We start from the raw sequence: 19,790 nt of genomic DNA on the forward strand, positions 1-19,790 counted from the left end.
GAGGAAGGTGGAGACTTTCCAGTAATTTCCAGAGTGAAAAGAGCTATCAATGATGACTTGAAAACCAGGTACCAAGACAATGAAATCTGTGAGTTGATGAATAAAGCATCCCTCCTTGACCCTCGTTTAAAGTCATTAATACATTTAACTGAAGTGGAACAGACCAATACAATCGACTGTCTGTTCAATGAAATTGTAAGTACATTTTCTCCACCAGCTCCAACTTCTGATGGAAGTGAAGAACCTGAACTCATGGTATTAGATGAACATGAACAACCACCAGATGGTGATCATAGTAGTGGTGAGCCAGTGAGAAAGAAGTGCATACTTGAAAAATTATTGGGAACCTCCTTTTCTGAAAACACAGACACCTCTGTGACAGTTTCCTACAATGAACTGGTGATAGCCGAGTTAAGCCGTTACAAATCTGAACCAATATTGGACCCATTGAAAGGGAAGCCACTGGAGTGGCGGAAGGATCATCAGCACTCTTATCCAAACTTATCATGCATGGCAAAAAAATATTTAGGGATAGTGGCAACATCAGTTCCTTCTGAAAGACTCTTTAGTACGGCAGGTAATGTTGTGACAGCGAAGAGGTGTGTTTTAGAACCAGAGAATGTGGAGAAGTTGGTTTCTTACATGATAACCTACCACCAGTGAAGTTGCCTTATCAGCGACTAAAGTGACAGTCAGTTAGATTAGTAGATATGACATTGAGTAGTACTGTAAAACAGTTGTAAGTCAGTAATTCACTTTTTTGTAAAAAAAAATTACAAAAACAATGAAACATTTATCATAAAACTTGATTCCATAATGCCGAGGGTGGTCTTCACAACACCTGTAAAGCATGTATTGATTAGTAAAGACTTTATGTATATATTCTAAATTACATTTGTATAACACCACTACACAGAAACCAGTTAACCGGTAACTGCCAGTTATTGGTAGCCAGTTAACCAGTTTTGAATTTGTTATCAGGTTCACAGCTCTACCACGAAGCATCACCATCTAGTAAACTCGTACCATAATAATAACAATAAACAATAACATTTACCTTGTCTTGTCACTAAAGGTATTCAGACAAAAGAAACAACAGATCCTGTGATGCTAACTGTAGAAGACGGTTAGCTACTTGTGCACTTCAGAAAAAGAATTTCGAAGGAATGGTGACAAATAAACAGCTTCTGCAGCTAAGCTGGCTGACACAGTGACTAATCAGAACAGGTCTCAGTGATAAAGGCGAAGGCATGTGACAATCGACATAATTATTTTGCAGCAATGAAGAATGACAGTAACTCACTGACAAGGGCAAAAATCTGTGATAACAATATGGGTTTTGCAGATACGTAGATTAAGCGAAGATGGCAAATTCTGCTGCTGGCCTCAGCAAAAACTCGCAAGGCAAAACTTTTAATGACACACTGCTACTCTACTTATAGAGTGAACTGTAACTGCTCTTTTAGCTGCTTTAAACTCCTTACGTACAAACCGTAATTATGTCACATCTTGCTTAATATGTTACCTTAAATTACGTATTACTTAATGCTAATTTACTACATATCACAGATCGTATCACGATTACACTACGTAAAGTTTTTTTTATGAGGGCTACCGTTGAGTAATCAGAATTCATAAAATTTTATTGTTTACAAAAGTGTTTAGTTTAACACATTCTTTAAAGGTGATTTTGTAAACATCTTCAGCATGAATTTTTTTCAGTCACCTGAATGCTAGATGATTCCTAGGGGTCATATAGGGTAACTATATGTTGTGTAACATGTTAGTGTCATATATACATACTCACATACTCATGTGTGCAAAACTGGGAAAGCAATTTAATGTGTAAGTATGCCATGAATATGATATGTATGTGTCATACATAACTGACAGTGAAGTTGTACCCTTGTTACAACTGAGCTGGTGTACATACATATACACACAGTGCATAATTGTTAATTTTTATATTACAGACAGTACTGTACATCTGTTGTTTATAGGAAGATTATGTAAAATGGAAGGATTCCTTGTTCTTCCGGTTCCTTAGTACGTTAGTGGATGATGAGCTCAAGAGATATGGTAAGCATGTGGCTATCAGGTCTCATAGTAACAAGTCACACAACTGAGAAAGCATAATGTGTGCACACTGCTTACAAATACAGGGTTCTGCCCACACTGGCCGGCAGTGTTTCAAAGTGACCAGTACCTCTAAAAACCGACCAGTACCTTCTTATACATATACTCTATAAATATAACACACAAACATTCTAATACATCACAAAGTATATCATTAGTTCATGTTAACTCCAGGCCACCACTCAGGAATTCCTCCTGCAAGCCAACTGATATATAGAGCTCTGTGGTATTGCCAATAACCAACCCTGTAGAGGGTTCAGCTATGCTACCAGTCGCCCTGTTTAGTTTTGCTACAAGTCACTCTGTAGAGAATTCAGCTATGTTATAAATCGCCATGTAGCTAGTTCAGCTACAAACAAATCATCTTGTAGAGAGTTCAGCTATAGATTAATTACTCCAATAGAACAGTCATTTGGCTACAATGGAAACCCCTAACAAAGTATGTAAGTGAATAAATATTGCATACAGAGCAAGATAAATTAATAGTAATTGCACACAAAATGAAGTTACAACAATATTAGTGATATACATATTGAAATGTACACAAGTATACATAACCCAGCCAGTGTTACAGCAATAATGAAGCATATACACTACTGAGTTACTGTACATTCCAAGCTTGTAACATCAAGTGTGAATAAGGATACTGTATATATGTAGGTCAATATCTACAAGTTATCAAGTGTTCTTCACTGCCTGTTCAGTACAATAACCTTGCTCTGGCGGTTGAAGACTCTGTGGTACAGTTCAAAGTCGAATAGCTTCTTGCGGATAGCAGTCATGTAGATCCCATAAACCAAGGGGTGGCAGGTTACTTGGCAAACCTCGATTGCGAATACCAGAAATTCTACGAAATACAACCTTGTGAGCGAATTGCTACCATAGGTAATGCGCAATATTATGTGCGTGACTGGGATAGCCAGATTGAATATCCCATCCAATCCGCCGAGAAGCAAAACAGACACTGCTGGTTTAATGTGGTTCTTCAGCATTTCGTGATTGGTGGCTTCCTTAGAGCCTACACCAGTTAGCTGCATGTTTTCCCTTCGTTTCTTGTTGGACTCGAGAATCTGGCGATATAAGTAGACGTTGATCGCTATAATCAATGCTGTTGATGAAATTGTCAGGACAATCTGAAAGGCATAGCCCACTGGAAAGCCACCCAAGCCAAAACACTTGGCAAATGCAGGCACATATCGGAAATATCCTCCAGATGCTAATAGTGAATTAGTAGCGATCGACATACCCCAAACAGCAGCTATAACACCAACAATGAACTTGTTTGTCATGATCTTGCGGTGATGGTATGGATATGCGATGGCTATGAATCGATCAATACCGAGGGTGGCAAACAGCAGTCTGCTAGTAAAAGTAGGTGTCTCAAACACCTTTATGAGTACACAATTAAGCTGAACTGGATACCCTGCCACGTGTATGATGAGACCAACAATTTGGAGCAAGCTTTCTACCACAAGACCTAGAAAATCGGTAGCCAGCAAATTACCGACAAAAAAGTAGTACTTGGTGTGCAGGCTCTCTTCTTTGACAATCACACGCAATACCAAGCCAGTAGGAATAGCCAACACAAGTGGAGCCAACGTCACCATGATCAATTTGAGGTAGCTAACATACAGTGGTACCTCCCCAGCTGCAGTACCATTGGAAGACTCCATTGAAGCTAAGAATAGCTGCTAATACTGACAAGAAGGTAAGGCAATTTTCTCTCTGCAACCACTAACTTTCTCTCTCTCTACAACTGTCAACTACAAAGGTTTTCACACTCAAACCTTACAAATTTGTGACATCAAGTGGTATTTTTGCATCAACTGACGTATTAAGCTAACATTCATAAGGCTCTTCACAGCATACTAGCAATTGTCACTGATTTGATACTACGTAACAGATGCACTATGACCACATGGTAAATTGTGTTATCAAGTGGAATGTCAAATATTAACTTTGATTGTAGTACTGACAAAGAATACTAGTAAATGTACCATTTACTACATGCGTACTTGCAATATTTCGTATAGATAGACAACATAACTATATATGCTAATTATTTAGTGTACAATTAGAATTCAAATAAATAGTATTGTATTATTCTGTGATAGAATTACCAAATGTTTGTGTATTCTATACTGTACATTCTGTGGTACAAATCATTGTACATGATTTCTGTGTGTTTATATACGTAATTTAATTTATCAGTTTTTTCATGATTTTTATTCCTTGGCTATTAGTGTTGGTCAGTCCAGTCTTATTGTTTTATGTTTACACATCTTGTAGTATTCAGCTTCCTTGATTACTCAAATACTGTACAATGTACAAAATTTTGGCGATTCAACGTTGGCGGGTAATATTTTTGGTGAATAGTCATAATAATGGGAACCCAATGATGCTTGGTAAGAATCTGCTAGAATGCTTGTTCACTGCAAGAGTAGCTACATATATGTGTACACACATCCCTTTATAATATCTAATACCACTACGTACATATTGCAAGATACGTATATGGATAATCCTGTGTGGCCATGTTGGTCTTTTAAACAGATGCACTTCTTCGAAATCATGGACATTACTGACCTCTTTTTGACATTGCAATATTTCACCAGTTGGTACATCCCAGGTATCTTTGTATGAAGCCATGAGCTAGTACTTGATGTTGAAAATGTGCTCCATTATTTCACTTGCACACAAGGTACCAACACATGGCATTGACTAGTTATCACATGACATGCAGTTATGAAAGGTAGCACAATTGTTGGCCATTGCCCACGAAGAATTTCAGCACTGCTTTATTTTATCAGGCATGGTGGCAGAATCACATGTCAGGTGACTGGTGGAAGATGTACAGTAGTTCACCAGATTTGTGTTGAGGAGGGCTGGAGATACAAACAGTGGTGGATCCACAATTTTTGAAAGGGAGTTTATGGGAGGTGTACTTCTGTAACTTACAGCTGGCACATGGAGGAAGGTGTACCTTAGTGTGCAAAGCACATAGGCACACTAGACTAGCATGTGAAACATACAAACTAGGGAAATACCTTCCAGAAAACTGTCTTAAGCTCATGAAATCTGCAGTGATTTTCAAGCACTAGTGTGAAGATTTCAAATTGCAGTCATTCCAGTGAGTCTTTCTGAAGCAGTAGAGTTTAATCACGATGACTTTCCACACCTTTGTTATGTTCTCCAAAATAAGGGTTAGGAAATGGAGAGAGGAGGAGAATGAAGCACCCAAAAAGTTAATAGGTGAAAGTGAAAGAAATTTCAGCCAGTAAAGGTGATCAAATCTTGTTGATCAACCATGACTGAAGAACATTTAAGTGGGCTTGCTTTGATGAAAATAAATTGGAAATGCTGTGAAACACTTTGTTCTAGTAAAATGAATTTACTAGTGCAGAAGTTTAGCCAAACCACCCATATAGATTTTTATACAATTGTGTAAATTATTAAATATGTCGATTTAACTGTTATACATAGATCCTGCAATTGTGTTCACTGGATTGGAGTAAAGACACAAGCTGTCTATAGAATTAAATTTAGCTGGTCTGTCTGCATGCAGTTTCGTTATGTGTATCCTCAGTATCTATAACATACTGACTAGGACAGAGGTGCATAAGACCAAGGCCACAAGAAGGACCATCCAGAAACATTTGATGCAGTTCGCTAATGACATGAAGTATAAAAAGGGGTAACTCTTTAGTAATCCTCTGTGGATTGTGAATCTGGTTAGCACGAGCTACTAAACTTGGTAAAGACTTGAATGGTGGAGAATTTTGACTTAGCACACCAAGACTTAGCAAAAGGCATTCTTATAAATTCTTGCTCAGAATTCCTCCTCGTATTCTCAAATGTGATAATCACTCACTTCATCTCTGTGTGCATACAACACATCTACAGCTTCCATCTGGAATTTGCACATCAGCCCCTTAGTAATAGTTAGACACTCGCAATAGGTGTCTTCGAGGATTTAAAAACCTGAGGTGACGTCAATAATTACCGAGGCGCAGCCGAGGTAATTATTGACGTCACCGATGGTTTTTAAATCCTCGAAGACGCCTATTGTGAGTGTCTAAGTGTTTTAGACAATGGCGTAGAAGCAGTGAGTTAGTATAGAGAGTTCCCATTGTAAACACCTAGGGTATTTCAGCGAGCAAAAGATGTGAGGTCGTGCAAACTCGTGCGCAAGCCATGAAACGCGAATAACTGAAGGTTTGTAAAGTCAATAAAAAGTATGTTTGAGGCATTATAGATACGTGTGAATGGCAGCAAATGGGAATAGCCAGTGCCAACATGGCTGTCTTGCATGATCTACAGAGCGTGCTTTAATATGGCCAAGGCCACAAACTGAATTAATGGCTTGTACCACGATGGTCTATAAATCCGCTGAGCTACCCACGATAACAGCGTACCTGAGTGTACTTTCTTTGTAATAATCTGCTCGCAATCGCTTGGTGTTTACTGATGTGCGAAATACTAATTGCCCACAAAAGGCTAATTGCATTACTGTAGGCCACATTGTGGTTGTAAACAACTGTCGGGTGTCTTACAAGTAAGACACCTGATACCAGGTTTCTTCGCAAATAAGAGACCTCCACACATCAAACGAAATGCTGCATACCATTGTCTAAAATTGGGTAGCACCTCAACAAGGTAATAAATGACACCAAAAGGAGGGGAGAATGATGATTGTAACTGGTACAGAAAACCACTAGCTTTGGTTACTGTTTTACCATCTCTATTCCAATACCTAGATCAGTGTAATTTGTAGGAGATGTCACAGCTTGCAGTGTTCTATGCACAGCTGGAATTAGTTCCAAAAACACAACATGCAAGTCAATTCACTCTATCCAGCGAGCTTGGTGCTGGAATGGTTGCATCCATAGCCTTATCCAGCAGTGCTTGTCATTTAGCAGAAAACTTGAAGAATCTTGTCATTTCACGTATATATGTATGACGTATGCTACAAGCTGTAACAACAACAAGGTTAAGCTGATGTGCAGTACAATGGGTGTGCAGTGCCATTGGAACCTGTTCCAAACTCAGTGCTATACTGTCAGACCTTGCTGGAACTTCCATCATCTACGATTCATAAGTGGAAGTTTCCACAATGCCAAACAATGCGATATAGTTTCAGCTAGCACTATCTGTGATCAAGACACACGATAGTGTGTCGTGCGGCCCAAGAAGCCGGCGCGCCACACCGTGAGTATATTGACAGGAAGAACGAAAACGTCATTTTCACACCTTTGTATCTCGGTCATCACTTATCTGATTGGAACCAAATTTGTTACACAGTTGCCCGCCAGCCAAGGGAGTCTACATTCCAAATTTGAAGGAAATCGCTCCAGCCATTTCCGAGATACGAGCTGCCAAAGTTTCGTTTTTTTTCTTCGTTTTTTTTTTCTTCGTCTTTTCGCACACTTGCAAAAATTGCTATAACAAGCAAACGCGTACTCCGATCGCCTTGAAATTTGGCACACAGAAAGGGAGTCCAAAGGCGAATCCTAGCATCAAATTTGGTACAAATCCGATGAATGGTTCAGGAGTTATGACCGATTATTCGCGTAAAACAAGATCGATTTGTTGTCACGCCTACAGGGTAAACCGCTTCATGGAATGAGTTGAAAATTGCTATGTAGATGGAGTAACCATCGTAGGAGTGCCTTTTGGTGGTTTGAAAGGAATCGAGATAAAGACCACGGAGATATGACACAAAACCCAACCTGTGTCACAATTACGCGATCGATTTTTATGAACAATAAAGTATTAGTTTTCACGCCTACTAGGCAAACCGCTTAGAGCAATGAGCTGAAAATCGGTGTATAGCTGGAATAATCTTCATAGAAAGTCCTTGCAGTAGTACAGAAGAATCGGATTACAAACCACTGAGTTATGATTCGAAAGCCAACTCCGTGTAGCAAATGCGAGATCGAGATACTCTAATAGAACAGTCACCCTAATAGAGCATTCGGCTAATTTATTTACTCCATTATAGAATTTTATTACATCACAAGTTATTCTGTAGGGAGTTCAGCTGCAAACAGTTAATCTTATAGACAGTTCAGCAAGAAGACAGTCACCATGTGGAGAGTTAAGCAAATATATCACTATAGAGATTCAGAACATTACAAGTCACACTGAAGAAAGTTCAGCTATAAACAAGTCATGCACTGTGTAGAGAATTTAGCTACAATTAAGTCACTCTCTAGAGAATTCAGTTACACAGAATTCAGCTACACACAAGTCACTGTGGAGAGAGTTCAGCTACAAACAAATTACCCTTTAGAGTGATCAGCTACAAACAAAACACTTTGCAGGGTGTTCAGCTGCAAACAAATCACCTTTAGAGAGTTCAGCTAGAAACAAGTCACCCTGTAGAGAGATCAGCTAGAAACAAATCACCCTGAAGAGAGTTCAGCTACAATAAATCACCCTGTAGAGACATCAGCTAGAAACTAGACACAATGTAAGGAGTTCAGCTACAAGCAATCACCCTGTAGAGAGTTCAGCTAAAACAAATCAACCTGCAGAGAGATCAGCTACACACAAATCAACTTATAGAGAGATCAACTACAAACAAATCACCCTGTAAAGAGATCAGCTAGAAACTACACACACTGTAAGGAGTTCAGCTACAAATAAATCACCCTGTAGAGAGTTCAGCTAAAACAAATCAACCTGCAGAGAGATCAGCTACAAACAAATCACCTTTTAGACAGTTCAGCTACAAATAAATTACCTTGTGGAGAGATCGGCTACAAACAAATCAGCCTGCAGAGAGATTAGCTACACACAATTCAACTTGTAGAGAGATCAGCTACAAACAAATCACCCTGTAGAGAGATCAGCTAGAAACTAGACACAATGTAAGGAGTTCAGCTACAAGCAAATCACCGTGTAGAGAGTTCCGCTACAAACAAACCAACCTGTAGAGCGATCAGCTAGAAACAAATCACCCTGAAGAGAGGTCAGCTACAAACAAAACACTTTGCAGAGAATTCAGCTACAAACAAATCAGCTTGTAGAGAGATCAGTTACACACAAATCAACCTGTAGAGAGATAAGCTAGAAACAAATCACCCTGTAGAGAGTAGCTACAAGCAAAACACCCTGTAGAGAGTTCAGCAACAAAGAAACCACCATGTAGAGAGTTCAGCTGCAAACAAATCACCTTATAGAGAGTTCAGCTACAAACAAATCACCCTGTAGAGAGATCAGCTAGAAACTAGACACAATGTAAGGAGTTCAGCTACAAGCAAATCACCCTTTAGTGAGTTCAGCTACAAACAAATCAACCTGCAGTGAGATCACCTACAAAAAAGCACCTTGTACAGAGTTCAGCTACAAACAAATTACCCTGTAGAGAGATCGGCTACAAACAAATCAACCAGTAGAAAGATCAGCTACACACAAATCAACTTGTAGAGAGATCAGCTACAAACAAATCACCCTGTAGAAAGATCAGCTAGAAACTAGACACAATGTAAGGAGTTCAGCTACAAGTAAATCACCCTGTAGAGAGTTCAGCTAAAACAAATCAACCTGCAGAGAGATAAGCTACAAATAAATCACTTTACAGACAGTTCAGCTACAAACAAATTACCTTGTAGAGAGATCAGCTGCAAATTAATCAACCTGCAGAGAGATCAGCTACACACAAATCAACTTGTAGAGAGATCAGCTACAAACAAATCACCCTGTAGAGAGATCAGCTAGAAACTAGATACAATGCAAGGAGTTCAGCTACAAGCAAAATCACCCTTTAGTGAGTTCAGCTACAAACAAATCAACCTGCAGTGAGATCACCCACAAAAATGCACTTGTACAGAGTTCAGTTACAAACAAATCACCCTGTAGAGAGATCAGGTAGAAGAATTCACCTTGTAGAGAGTTCAGCAACAAAGAAACCACCATGTAGAGAGTTCAGCTGCAAACAAATCACCCAGTAGAAAGATCAGCTAGAAGAAGTTACCTTGTAGAGAGTTCAGTTACAAAGAAATCATCATATAGAGAGTTCAGCTACAAAGAAATTACCCCGTAGAGAGTTCAGCTAGAAGAAGTCACCTTGTAAAGAGTTCAGCTACAAAGAAACCATCATGTACAGAGTTCAGCTACAAAGAAACCACCTGTACAGAATTCAACTACAAACAAATTACCCTGTATAGAGATCAGCTAGAAGAAGTTACCTTGTAGATAGTTCAGCTACAACAATTCACCCTGTAGAAAGATCAGCTAGAAGAAGTCACCTTGTAGAGTGTTCAGTTACAAAGAAACCATCATGTAGAGAGTTCAGCTGCAAACAAATCACTCTGTAGAGAGTTCAGCTACAAAGAAACCGCCATGTAGAGAGTTCAGCCTCATACAAACCACCTTGTAGAGAATTCAACTACAGCAAATCACCCTGTAGAGAAGAAGTTACCTTGTAGAGAGTTCAGCTACAAAGAAACCATCATGTAGAGAGTTCAGCTACAAAGAAACCCACCTAGTAGAGAGTTTAGCTGTAAACAAATCACCTGTAGAGAGTTCAGCTAGAAACAAATCACCCCATAGAGAGATCAGCTGGACGAAGTCACCTTGTAGAGAGTTCAGCTACAAAGAAACCATCATGTAGAGAGTTCAGCTGCAAACAAATCACCCTACAGAGAGTTCAGCTACAAAAAATCACCCTGTAGAGAGTTCAGCTAGACGAAGTCACCTTATAGAGAGTTCAGCTACAAAGAAACCATCATGTAGAGAGTTCGGCTAAAAAGACACTACCATGTAGAGAGTTTAGCTGCAAACAAATCACCTGTAGAGAGTTCAGCTAGAAACAAAATACCCTGTAGAGAGACCAGCTAGAAGAGGTTACCTTGTAGAGAGTTCAGCTACAAAGAAACCATCCTGTATATAGTTCAGCAACATTTCAAGTCACCCAGTAGAGAGATCAGCTGCAGAAAAATATCCTGTGGGGAATAATGGGCATGTAATAAATATATGTATATAATTTGTATAATTACTAATAAAATCAAAAATAATTGAAGTACTAAAATTCTTCTTTAAGTTCTTTTCTTCTTCCTGTAGTAAAGAAAAAAACACATGGGTTAAAAAAGCCCCAAAGCCAGCTATAGGCCGGCTTTGCAGTATACAAATACAAAAAGAAGTGATATCTAATCAAAAACAGCCAAGCTGTAAAAAAAAGGTGCAGCCCCCAAAAAGGCCATGGTGAAAAAAAAATGTGAAATCCAAGGTGGCGGCCAAGAAATGGCTGTGATGGTAGGTTAATGGTTACATTTTAATAATGACAATTCAGGTGAATTTTGTGCCGCTTGGTCTTGGCACCAAATTCACCTGAATTGTCGTTATTAAAATGTAACCATTAACCTACCATCACAGCCATTTCTTGGCCGCCACCTTGGATTTCACATTTTTTTTCACCATGGCCTTTTTGGGGGCCGCACCTTTTTTTTACAGCTTGGCTGTTTTTGATTAGATTCTATAACAGGGACAAAATCCATAAAAACTTTTTTAACACTACCGTTGAAAGCATAGCGAAGTGAAATTGGTAGTTGCTCGAGGTGTCACAAACTTCATCAGCAATGATAGAATAATAGGTTGCTAATCTTCACCTTCTCTAAAATGGCACTGCAGATTTGGTCACTAATGATGGACATCAACTGCTCTTGACTAGTGTTTGATGTATAAACAGTATTCTTTAAAAGTTAGTCTCATGCAGTTTCAGCTCTGAAATGGACCATCTCAATGAAATTACCTTTAAAAGCAGCTCTATTACATTTTGATTGTGTTTCAGTTGCCTCAACACTTTACTGTTGCACTGACTGTTAAAGGCTTAGATGGGTCATTGTATCACTTTACAAGCTCATTTTCTTTAAAGAAGTTAAATGAAAGTCCTTCCTATAGATTGAATATCAGTCTTTGGGGAAACATTTATCCAGTTATTGAACTCCTCTGTCACAAACCATCTTGGCACTTGTCCACCTTTTTTTTTTCAGGTGCAAAGATAATGCTGGCTCAACAGAATATACCATTGACATGTTCCCAGTAGTGAATCCAAACATAGTTCTTTAGGCAAAGGCAATCTGATGCACGAAGACAAGTATGTGGATAGGAAGACGGATTTGGATTCGGGTCACTCATCACACTCAAAAGTAACAGATGCTGCTGCAATGCTACATGCAGTAAGGACAGCACCATTGTCACCTGTATTGGATGTAACAATTGTATTGTGTAATACAATATCATTGTTTATACTTATCACACTATTGTTAAACTACATTGTTGGGAAGGTCCCCTGCACTGTCATCCTGCACTCTGTGACTATCACTAATACCTACTGTATCATTGTCACCATACATTGTCATTCTTCACTGTGCTCAAGTCCATGTTATAGAATCCTTCTGTATCATCTTCTGTGTTGTCAGCCTCCCCTTCATCGATGTACATATCCTGTGTTGTCATTGCAGTCACTGTCACCCATGCTGTCTTCGATGCCTACTATGCTGCTGTAACTGTCCCCTTTACTGCTGTTGATGGTCACAACATTGTCAGCTGCAGTACTTACCCCTGTGCTCAGAACATTGTTGTCAGTATCCCTTGTGCTGTTTTCTTTTTCATCTCTAAGACCAACTACGTACACTAAATACACAGCAGTTCACCTGCTCCATCAATAATTTTCTATGTAGCACCAGCTATGATTGACATATTTGTAAGTATCGTGAACTATTCAGTATCGTGAATAGTGGCTTTAGTATCGATCGTGATACTAAAATGGCAGTATCGCTCAGCTCTAGTGTATATGTAATGTACTTAAGTATGTATTATAAGATACATACATTGTTTACACAGTACAACTACTAAGAAGTCTACTATCTACCACATGTGTACGCTTGTTCACTGCCTATTCAATACAATAACTTTACTCTTGCGATGGAATATTCTGTGGTATAGTTCAAAGTCAAGAAGCTTCCCGCGGATAGCGGTCATGTAGATTCCGTAAACCAGGGGATTACAAAACAGCTGAAGCCATTCCATCAAGTATACTGGAAATTCTATGATATATAATCTTGTGATTGGGCTGTCACTGAAGGCAAGGAAGGATACTGCATAGGTAAATGGGACAAAAAAGTTGAATATTCCATTCAAACCGCCTAAAAGCAAAATGGACACTGTTGGCTTAATGTGTCTTTTCAGTACTTCATAATTTGTGGCTTCCCTCGATCCTGCACCAGTTAGTTGTATGTTTTCTCTTTGTTTCTTGTCGGACTTGAGGATCTTGCGATACAAGTAGATGTTGATCATTATAATCAGCGCCGTTGACAAAATCATTAACAATCCTTTGAAAAGATACTCAAATGGGAAGCCACTAAAGCCATGACATCTAGCAAACCCTGATACATATTGGTAACTCGTTCCAAATCCAGACACCACGACTAAGGTAGAAGCAAATGCCATCCCCCAAACAGCACCTACAACATTGACAACAGACTTGTCGGTCATGATCTTGCGGTGGCAGTATGGATATGCAATAGCAATGAACCGATCAACACCAAGATTGGCAAACAGCAGTTGGCTAACTAGAGTAGGTGTTTTAGCCAGTTTCAAAAGTGTGCAATTAATCTTGATTGGATACCCTGCCACACGCATAATAAGGCCAATGATTTGAGGCAAACTATTAGCCACAACTCCTAGAAAATCGGTAGCCAGCAAATTACCAACCAAAAAGTAGTACTTGGTGTGCAGGCTCTCTTCTTTGACAATCACACGTAAAACCAAACCAGTAGGAATAATCATCACTAGTGGGGCCAACGTCACCATGATCAATTTGAGGTAGCTAACAAACAGTGGTACCTCTGTGTAGCTCCCATCTGTACTAGTTGTATCGTTGAAGGACTCCATCGAAGCTAAGAAATAACTGCTATCATTGACAAGAACACAAGACAATATCTGCTAGTCACCAACTACAATAGAGATCTGGGCACTCACAAAATAAATTGTTTGCATCATCAAGTTGTATGTTTACATCAATTGATGTCACAAGTTGACACTAAAAGACCCTTAACAACATATTAGCAATTGTCACTGATGTGTTTTAATGGGAACAGATGAACTGTTGTCACCTTGTAGCAAAACATAATGGTGTTATCAAGTGGAATGTCCAGTGTTTTCTTTGGTAGCATCACTTGGTAAAGAATACCAGTAAATAAAATTCCTTACAGTTTACTACTACAGGTACTATCCCACTAGTGACCAATAGCTAGTGCTTGAAAATACAAGGAGATAGCAAGGAGGGTAGAGCAGGTGGGGGACAATCAAAAAGTAGGGGGGCAGTGTCCCCAAAAAAAAATTGGCTCAAAATTTGGCAGCATTTGCAGCAGTATAAATGGCAGTCAGTTAGACTAAAAGGTGGTGCCAATACATAGGAAAGGGGATGGTACTAATGTACTGGATAGCTGATTGATGTACACACGTAGATGCATAACTTACAGCTTTAGTGAATCACGTTATGTATTCCACAATTGATCCCTATACTTTTGCACAGTCGACACTCACATGAAAAATTGGTTTAAAAGTTTGCTCTGTTAGAAGATGTGACCAGTCAGTTGGGGTTGTTCCAAAGATAATTGATTGTTGTAATGACGTGTGTGACTAGAGCTTTTGTTTCATGGGATGGGAACAGTGACTGTATTTGGTGGTATCCTAATTGGAGAGCAGCAACTGGTTGTACTTGGGTCAACAGATCACCACTTATTGTGCAGTACATTGAAGGAAGGCTGCCAACATTTTATTTGATGGATGATCACCAAGGTGCCTGTACTGTGATTAATTCCAGCGTAATGTGGCTAAATCACATGATCACTCGACAGTAACTACAATGGATTCAGGAGTCAGGGATTAAGTAAACAGCGATGTACTACATACAGTAGCCATAGTGAATAGCTAGTGTAGATAAGCTCACACACAGTGGTACACAATAACACATTATTTGAAATTTCTACAGTAGGAGTCCATATGAAGATGGGCTCCAAAGGAATGCAGAATCAAACTATTTGTAGGCTCTGCTGTTGCTGGGTATTAGGATTAAGAAAGCACTTAACCCTGGAAGGTGGTGGGTATTCTGTCTTGGAATGCTAGACTGTTGATTGTGCAGGTACCCCCAATTGTGGACTGTTGAATTCAGAAAATCTCATATCTAATGGTGACTTCACTAACTTATTTCAGTGACATGTAATCTACTGAAGGAACCATAATAGCTACGACGTAGAACTATATAAATTCAAGTTGCTACAGCACTGAGGAATGCAGAGAAGATAGAATGAACACCATAGGTGGTGGGGAAAGGCAGAGCTTTAATCAGCTGGGGGGAGCTTATCCCTCCTTCAGAACAAGAGTTCACCAAAACTATTTGTAAGAGTGAGGCTGAAACTCAAAAAATATGTGGTTCAATGTACCCTACTGCTAATAGAACAGTCAGAAAGCTTCATAAAAGTGTGTCCTAAAAGAAAAGAAACACCAGACGCAAGGTTCATACCATAGGACTACTAATTTTGCCAATTTAGTGATTACCTATATTTGGTGATGTGTTCACATGTGTAGAACATGCCCATATACAGTGTAGAATCACATATCTTTACTGCATACAAATACTAAGTTCATTTCATTGTTTTGTAGCTGAATTTTGCCTCCTTCATCTTGTCACCTCCAAACACCCGACTGTATTCTACCAACACTTTGTGGAGTGTATATTCTTCTACAATAACTATGATAAGCACAAAGGTAGGCCATTTATTGTGATAAACAGTGTGTATTTAATTTGTATGCAATTCTATGGGGTTAATAACACAACCAACTCTGCTAGAGTTTTACATACTGTACGATATCAATTGTATTATCTTGCAGTTTACAACAAGTTCAAGGAGCCCAGTAGAATAAGAGAACTGTTCTCACTAAAAGGGTCTATGAATGTTGAGTAAGAGCTGAATCACTGTATGATAGTTCATTGTGTTACTGTGTCTGCATCACTCACAGCAAGAGGAGGGAACTATACCAGTTTATGCTCAAGCACATGACAGATGAGCAGAAATTTCAACTGTCAGCGAAACTTTGCCAAGAAGTAACCACCATACATGTACAGTACAGTGGAACTACAGGCACTGAAAATCATTGTTACATTATTGAGTGTTTTGTTAGAGTAGTTAAGATGATTTTGTGCACAGCTTCAGATTTATGGACTGTCCCATGGGTTTGGATGGCTGTTCCACTGTAGCTACAAGTTATAACTGCTACTATACTATTGTCTTGTTGGATATTATATGCATCCATATGAATTTATACCATTTGCTGTGCAGGTTTTGGGAGCAATGGTAGACAACATCTTGCCATTTGATGATGCCACTTTTCCCTTGATCAGGGATGCACTTTTTGTGCTAGCCAGCAAGGTTTGTACTTTGTTATTAGCATTAGGAAATACATGTCTACGTATGTATGTACCATTGAATCCACTGATAAATATTTTCTTGTTCAACAATATACACACGTGTGAGTAGAGTTATGTAACGTTTTGTACTTCTAAAATGAAGTGCAATACTAGAGCCTAATAATCCTGTGCATGTACATAAAATTATGTACTTGTACTTCCATTGTAGTATACTAGTACATTTTTGAACTTATCCACTCCTGACTGTATACCCCTAGGACATAAAGCTGAGCTCATTTCAAAGTGAAGCAGTTGAGGAGTTTGAAGATGAAGGAGACATGATGGGCGCTGCTGTTGCTGCAGCCAGAAACAAACTCATTTCTCAGGTCAGTTGTTGAGATACGTAAATTATTTTTATACACACACTGTATAAGTATAAGCTTCATATGTATTACGTTTGGTAAATAAGAGGGATCAAGTGACATGCAATTCATCGTTTTTACACTGGAGATTCCTTACACAATACTGCTATGAACGTGTTAGCAATATATCATATGTACATCAGCCTATATTTGCACAGCTGACTTTCAGTGTGCTGGTACTGTTTTAATTCCCAACATAACCTGGTATTTTACGGATATGGAGAGTGTATGTGTGTTAGTATACGGCTACCTGAAATCCCTTATAGTACTTTGGGTTTGTGTACATACATGTGTACTACCAACACATATTAGTCACATTGTGATAATAAAAATACACCTTTATTATGTACAGTACATATGGAATACATGTGTAATTAGATTTTTTTTTTCTTCTTACTTACATAGATTGTGAAGAAAAATGTCATCGAGAATATTGTACCAATTGTGGTCTCCATCAAACACATGGTAAATTTTTAATAGCTACACTATTTGTATAGCTACTATTTACTCATCTACATATATGTATCAGAGAACACGTGTAATACTAAGAGGTGGTCTATATTTCTTTGGTGTAGTAGACTACATATTCGTGTTTAACGGAGTTGTGTACTTGTACAGTTTGAAAAGGCCCATTCTCCACTGTTGAAGGATCTAATGTTGTACTTGAAGGAGTTAATGAAAGACTACAGGACTGATGTAGCAGGTACGTACGTACATACATAAAATGTTACAAAATCATGGTGTAAATGTCATGATGTACTGGTGTGTGATTGTATGTGTTGTAGACATTTTGGCTGGTGACAAACAACTTGCTGAGGAAATAGAGTTTGACCTGCGCAGGTTTGAGGAGGAACAAAAGAAGGCTGCTGCCAAAGGACAGACCCCAGCAGTTATCACACCCCATACTAAAGTGGTAAGTTGCCATACACATGCAAATGTGTAAAATTCTACATAATATATGTATTTGTTTAACTGTTTAGGCTTACATATTGGTCAGTATGCCTTTTGTATGCAGTGATTGTACTGTGTCATACATACCTAATCCACTGAAATTTTCTTTGATATCATTGTTACTCCATGTTACATTCAAACATGTTTTGATTCATCTTTAGGTATCACCACTATTACCACCTGCTGAACTACACACACCTCCTACCCAACAAGGAGCTCCTGTAGCCATCACTGCTACACCGATGGCTACACCACATCCTGCTATCACTCCTGCAGCTAAAGCAGCACTGGCTAATTTTATTACACCAAAGACCAGAACACCACAAAAACAACAAACAGCTCCATCAGGATCAGTTCGTATACAGTCAGTCAACAAAGCTGTCCTGGCCGCATCTGCTAAAAGATCAGCCCGCAAATCTGCTGCAACTGCTTCAAGGTGAGTTATGAACACATTTGTAACACCATTATATGCATAGCAATTGATATACAACCACATACATACAGTTTTATATACGTATGTTGTTTCTGAGTCCTGAAGAAACACTTACATATTACTTGTGTATATGTATATACATACTGAGCATATGCAGGTTCATTGTATATACTGTGTTCATTAAAAATAGATCACATCTTATTTATTTTATTTCTCCTACAGGATTACTCCTCGTGCTATAATCTCTAGGATGCAAGCACCAAGTCTTCCTCCTCCTAAACCATCCACTGGGATGGGAGATGGAGAGAATGAAACTCTGTTAATGCCAACCAAGTCAGGAGATCGTATTGCCAGCACTCCAGGAGGTAATTCTTTACCAATCATATACAAATCCAACATGATTTTGTATTCTTTAAATAAGTTTATTTTATGACTCGTAAATTCTTATTACCTTATACAGTATGTACATACCATCACCATTCAATTTTCAGTACTTATTCTTCTGTTCATCAGAAACATTTACAGAGAACAGACTTTGCTTTCAGTCACTTTGTATAGGTACTGAATAGAAAGCTCAACCAATATGCCCAGGGAGTACAAAAAACATAGGGAAGCAATCACACATACGTGCTCTTTCTTATAGCCAAAATGTGAAGTGAAATTGATAAATTGTATACATGATATGTTACTATTCAACAGGATTGGCAGAAACCATTTCTTTCAACATCAGCTCCATTGTTCCACCATCACCAATAGCAGCTGCACTGTTCCAAGATAAACTACAGGAAGGAACACAACCTAAAGATGGCGGTGGTAGCAGCAGCAAGAGATCTCGCAGTGAAGAGAGCAGTACACAAATAAACATCAACTTTGATGAGTAAGTAGTTAGCTACCATGATGAGAGTATAGATTAGAATACTTGTACAAGAATTAAAATAGTCAATGCATAATATTTTAGTTTTATGCTGCTAATTTTATAATAGTTACAAGTAATTAATTGCTGTCTGTATAATGTTTGTATGTCCATCTTTTTGTATTCCTCAGGCCTATGAAGTCAACGAAACCAATGAAAGTAACGTTTGCATAAACTTTACATAGCAGATATGTGTATGCCTGTATGTATGTCTTCTTTTTAAATTTATGTCACTGTTTTCTTACATAATAATCGAGCTACTAGGACTGGTGTACACAAAACACTTAGTCACTTAGTATGTGTTTGTACAATGGTGGTATACATGAATTAAAAACACCAGTGGTATACTATAATTCAGTGATGTGGTAAGTAAAATGTCAACAGGTCATGTATAAGAACTGTAGAGATTAATTATAAACGATTCCGATAATCTGATGCAAGGGTTTGCCAATGGCTTGGCAGAGGAGGTACAACATACTCATATAGGATTTGTACAGAGCAATTAAAAATCAACTTTAG

The 19,790-nt window shown here is 38.6% G+C and overlaps 1 protein-coding gene across 4 annotated transcripts in view; it reads left to right on the forward strand.

The window, feature by feature from the left end:
- LOC136254294 (condensin-2 complex subunit D3-L-like) overlaps positions 1 to 19,523 on the forward strand; it is a 45,382-nt gene extending 25,859 nt beyond the window's left edge. For all 4 annotated transcript variants that reach the window (XM_066046957.1, XM_066046958.1, XM_066046959.1 and 1 more), the window contains 13 exons: positions 2,001 to 2,079; positions 15,808 to 15,912; positions 16,036 to 16,105; positions 16,165 to 16,249; positions 16,485 to 16,574; positions 16,831 to 16,938; positions 17,380 to 17,439; positions 17,593 to 17,677; positions 17,760 to 17,887; positions 18,087 to 18,361; positions 18,581 to 18,723; positions 19,058 to 19,235; positions 19,403 to 19,523. In XM_066046957.1, the coding sequence (XP_065903029.1) occupies positions 2,001 to 2,079; positions 15,808 to 15,912; positions 16,036 to 16,105; positions 16,165 to 16,249; positions 16,485 to 16,574; positions 16,831 to 16,938; positions 17,380 to 17,439; positions 17,593 to 17,677; positions 17,760 to 17,887; positions 18,087 to 18,361; positions 18,581 to 18,723; positions 19,058 to 19,235; positions 19,403 to 19,445 (1,449 nt within the window). In that variant the 3' untranslated portion in view covers positions 19,446 to 19,523. The remainder of the gene's footprint in view (positions 1 to 2,000; positions 2,080 to 15,807; positions 15,913 to 16,035; positions 16,106 to 16,164; positions 16,250 to 16,484; positions 16,575 to 16,830; positions 16,939 to 17,379; positions 17,440 to 17,592; positions 17,678 to 17,759; positions 17,888 to 18,086; positions 18,362 to 18,580; positions 18,724 to 19,057; positions 19,236 to 19,402) is intronic.
- Positions 19,524 to 19,790: the final 267 nt, after the last annotated feature.

This window comes from Dysidea avara, chromosome 4 (assembly GCF_963678975.1).
Source record: "Dysidea avara chromosome 4, odDysAvar1.4, whole genome shotgun sequence".
NCBI lineage: Eukaryota > Metazoa > Porifera > Demospongiae > Dictyoceratida > Dysideidae > Dysidea > Dysidea avara.